Below are 2,025 nucleotides of genomic sequence, written 5' to 3' on the forward strand. Positions count from 1 at the left end.
ACATAATTTCTGTATTTTATACAGATAATTCAGTTATTCTTATTTATCCGTTAAAACATAATTTCTGTATCTTATACAGACAAGATAATTCAGTTATTTATATTTATCCATTAAAACATAATTTCTGTATTTCACAGATAAGATAATTCAGTTATTCATATTTATCCATTAAAACATAATTTCTGTATTTTATACAGACAAGATAATTCAGTTATTCTTATTTATCCATTAAAACATAATTTCTGTATTTTATACAGACAAGATAATTCAGTTATTCTTATTTATCCATTAAAACATAATTTCTGTATTTTATACAGACAAGATAATTCAGTTATTCTCGTTTATTTCCCAGACAATTGTTGACCATTTACCCTTAGTTAACCATATCATCTACATGGAAGGACTTGGTCATCCAGATGTGAAAGGTTTTCCAAGCTCTATAAAAGTATTACCTTTCCTTGAACTTGAGAGACTTGGACATAGTGCTGACCCAGGTAACCATGAAGTATTAGTTAACTTCAGTAATTCTTTAAGTTGTCATTGTTTTGTTTGAAATGACAAATTTGAATCTTTGTTGCATATCCTATGATCTTGAGGCATGTATATTTTATCAATGCTAGTGAACTTTACTCCAAATAAAACCCTGTATTTAATGAAACAGAATAAGATAACACATTTTATAAGTGCAAAAAAGTGTACTGAAACCTGCTTTAATGTATTTAATTTTAAAAGTCCCATTATGTAGCTTGAAAAATTTATTTATAAGTTCCACATATGCAGATAAAGATATCTCAGAGCCAGGTTTACTTTACATAATAAAAAAAAACATGTTTTAATGTGTTATTACTTATCTACAACTGGAAACTAGTAAACTTTGGTAAGTTTCAAGGTTTGTGTACCCTACCCTTTCTTCATTACTTATATCTGAAACTTGAAATTAGTAAACTTTGGTTAGTTTCAAGGTTTGTGTACCCTTTCTTCATTACTTATCTCTGAAATTGGAAATTAGTAAACTCTGGGAAGTTTCAAGGTGTGTGTACCCTTTCTTCATTACGTATATCTAAAACTGGAAACTATTAAACTTTGGGAAATTTAGTTGAATGGAGTACAACTGCCTGTTGTAGAAATAAAAATATAGAGGACGATGTTTTGAAAGTTTTCCACCATTTGTCTTCAGGTTAGTGTGTGTATGGTGTTGTTTGTCCTTATATTATTCTGGTGTATTGTGTGTTATGATTGGTTGGTTTATACCTGTTTCTGATTGGTGAAGAGATTTCCTGTAGAATCGACCAATGTTGAATTTCTTGGCTATGCTTTGAGTCCAATGGAAATCCTACAAGACATTAAGATCCATTCTGGTGAAAAACAAACAGAAACCCACCAATGAAATATACAAAAGCATCATTTATGAAGTTTTGTGTTCCTGCAACAAAAAATACATTTGAGAAACAGGAAGAAAACTTGAGACAAGAATAAAAGAACAAAAAAGACAGTACAAGACTCATGAAAACACAAAATTCAGCCATTGCAGAACACACCATGTCAACTGGACACAAAATAAACTTTGTAAAAAAACGAGAATCATTGACATAGACAAATTTTGGAAGACAAGAAAAATTAAAGAATCATTTTATATTAATACAATAAAACCTTTACTAAAGAGATATTCAGGATTAGAGGTGAGTAACCTGTGTCTACCATTGGTTGAATCTACAGGAAGTCTCTCCTCCAATCATAACACACCCTCCAGAATCCATCAGAATACTATAAAGACTGACAACACCATTCACATACTGATCTGAAGACGAAAATTGGAAAACGTTCAAAATGTCGTCCTCTACACTTGTGTCTCTATAACAAAGCTGTCATAAAATGCAGTATTGATGTAACTAGTATACAAATAGAATAGACAGCTGTTTCAGGACACACAGAATTGATGTAACTAGTATACAAATAGAATAGACAGCTCTTTCAGGACACACAGAATTGATGTAACTAGTATACAAATAGAATAGACAGCTCTCT

The 2,025-nt window shown here is 30.6% G+C and overlaps 1 protein-coding gene across 1 annotated transcript in view; it reads left to right on the forward strand.

Moving 5' to 3' along the window:
* Positions 1 to 201: 201 nt before the first annotated feature.
* Positions 202 to 2,025, forward strand: part of LOC106476686 (long chain acyl-CoA synthetase 8-like) — a gene marked incomplete at its 3' end in the record, with an annotated part of 15,716 nt that continues 13,892 nt past the window's right edge. Inside the window, exon 1 of the mRNA XM_013937321.2 lies at positions 202 to 494. Coding sequence (XP_013792775.2) covers positions 395 to 494 — 100 coding nt within the window. The remainder of the gene's footprint in view (positions 495 to 2,025) is intronic.

This window comes from Limulus polyphemus, unplaced genomic scaffold, assembly GCF_000517525.1.
Source record: "Limulus polyphemus unplaced genomic scaffold, Limulus_polyphemus-2.1.2 Scaffold11232, whole genome shotgun sequence".
In the NCBI taxonomy this organism is placed as follows: Eukaryota; Metazoa; Arthropoda; class Merostomata; order Xiphosura; family Limulidae; genus Limulus; species Limulus polyphemus.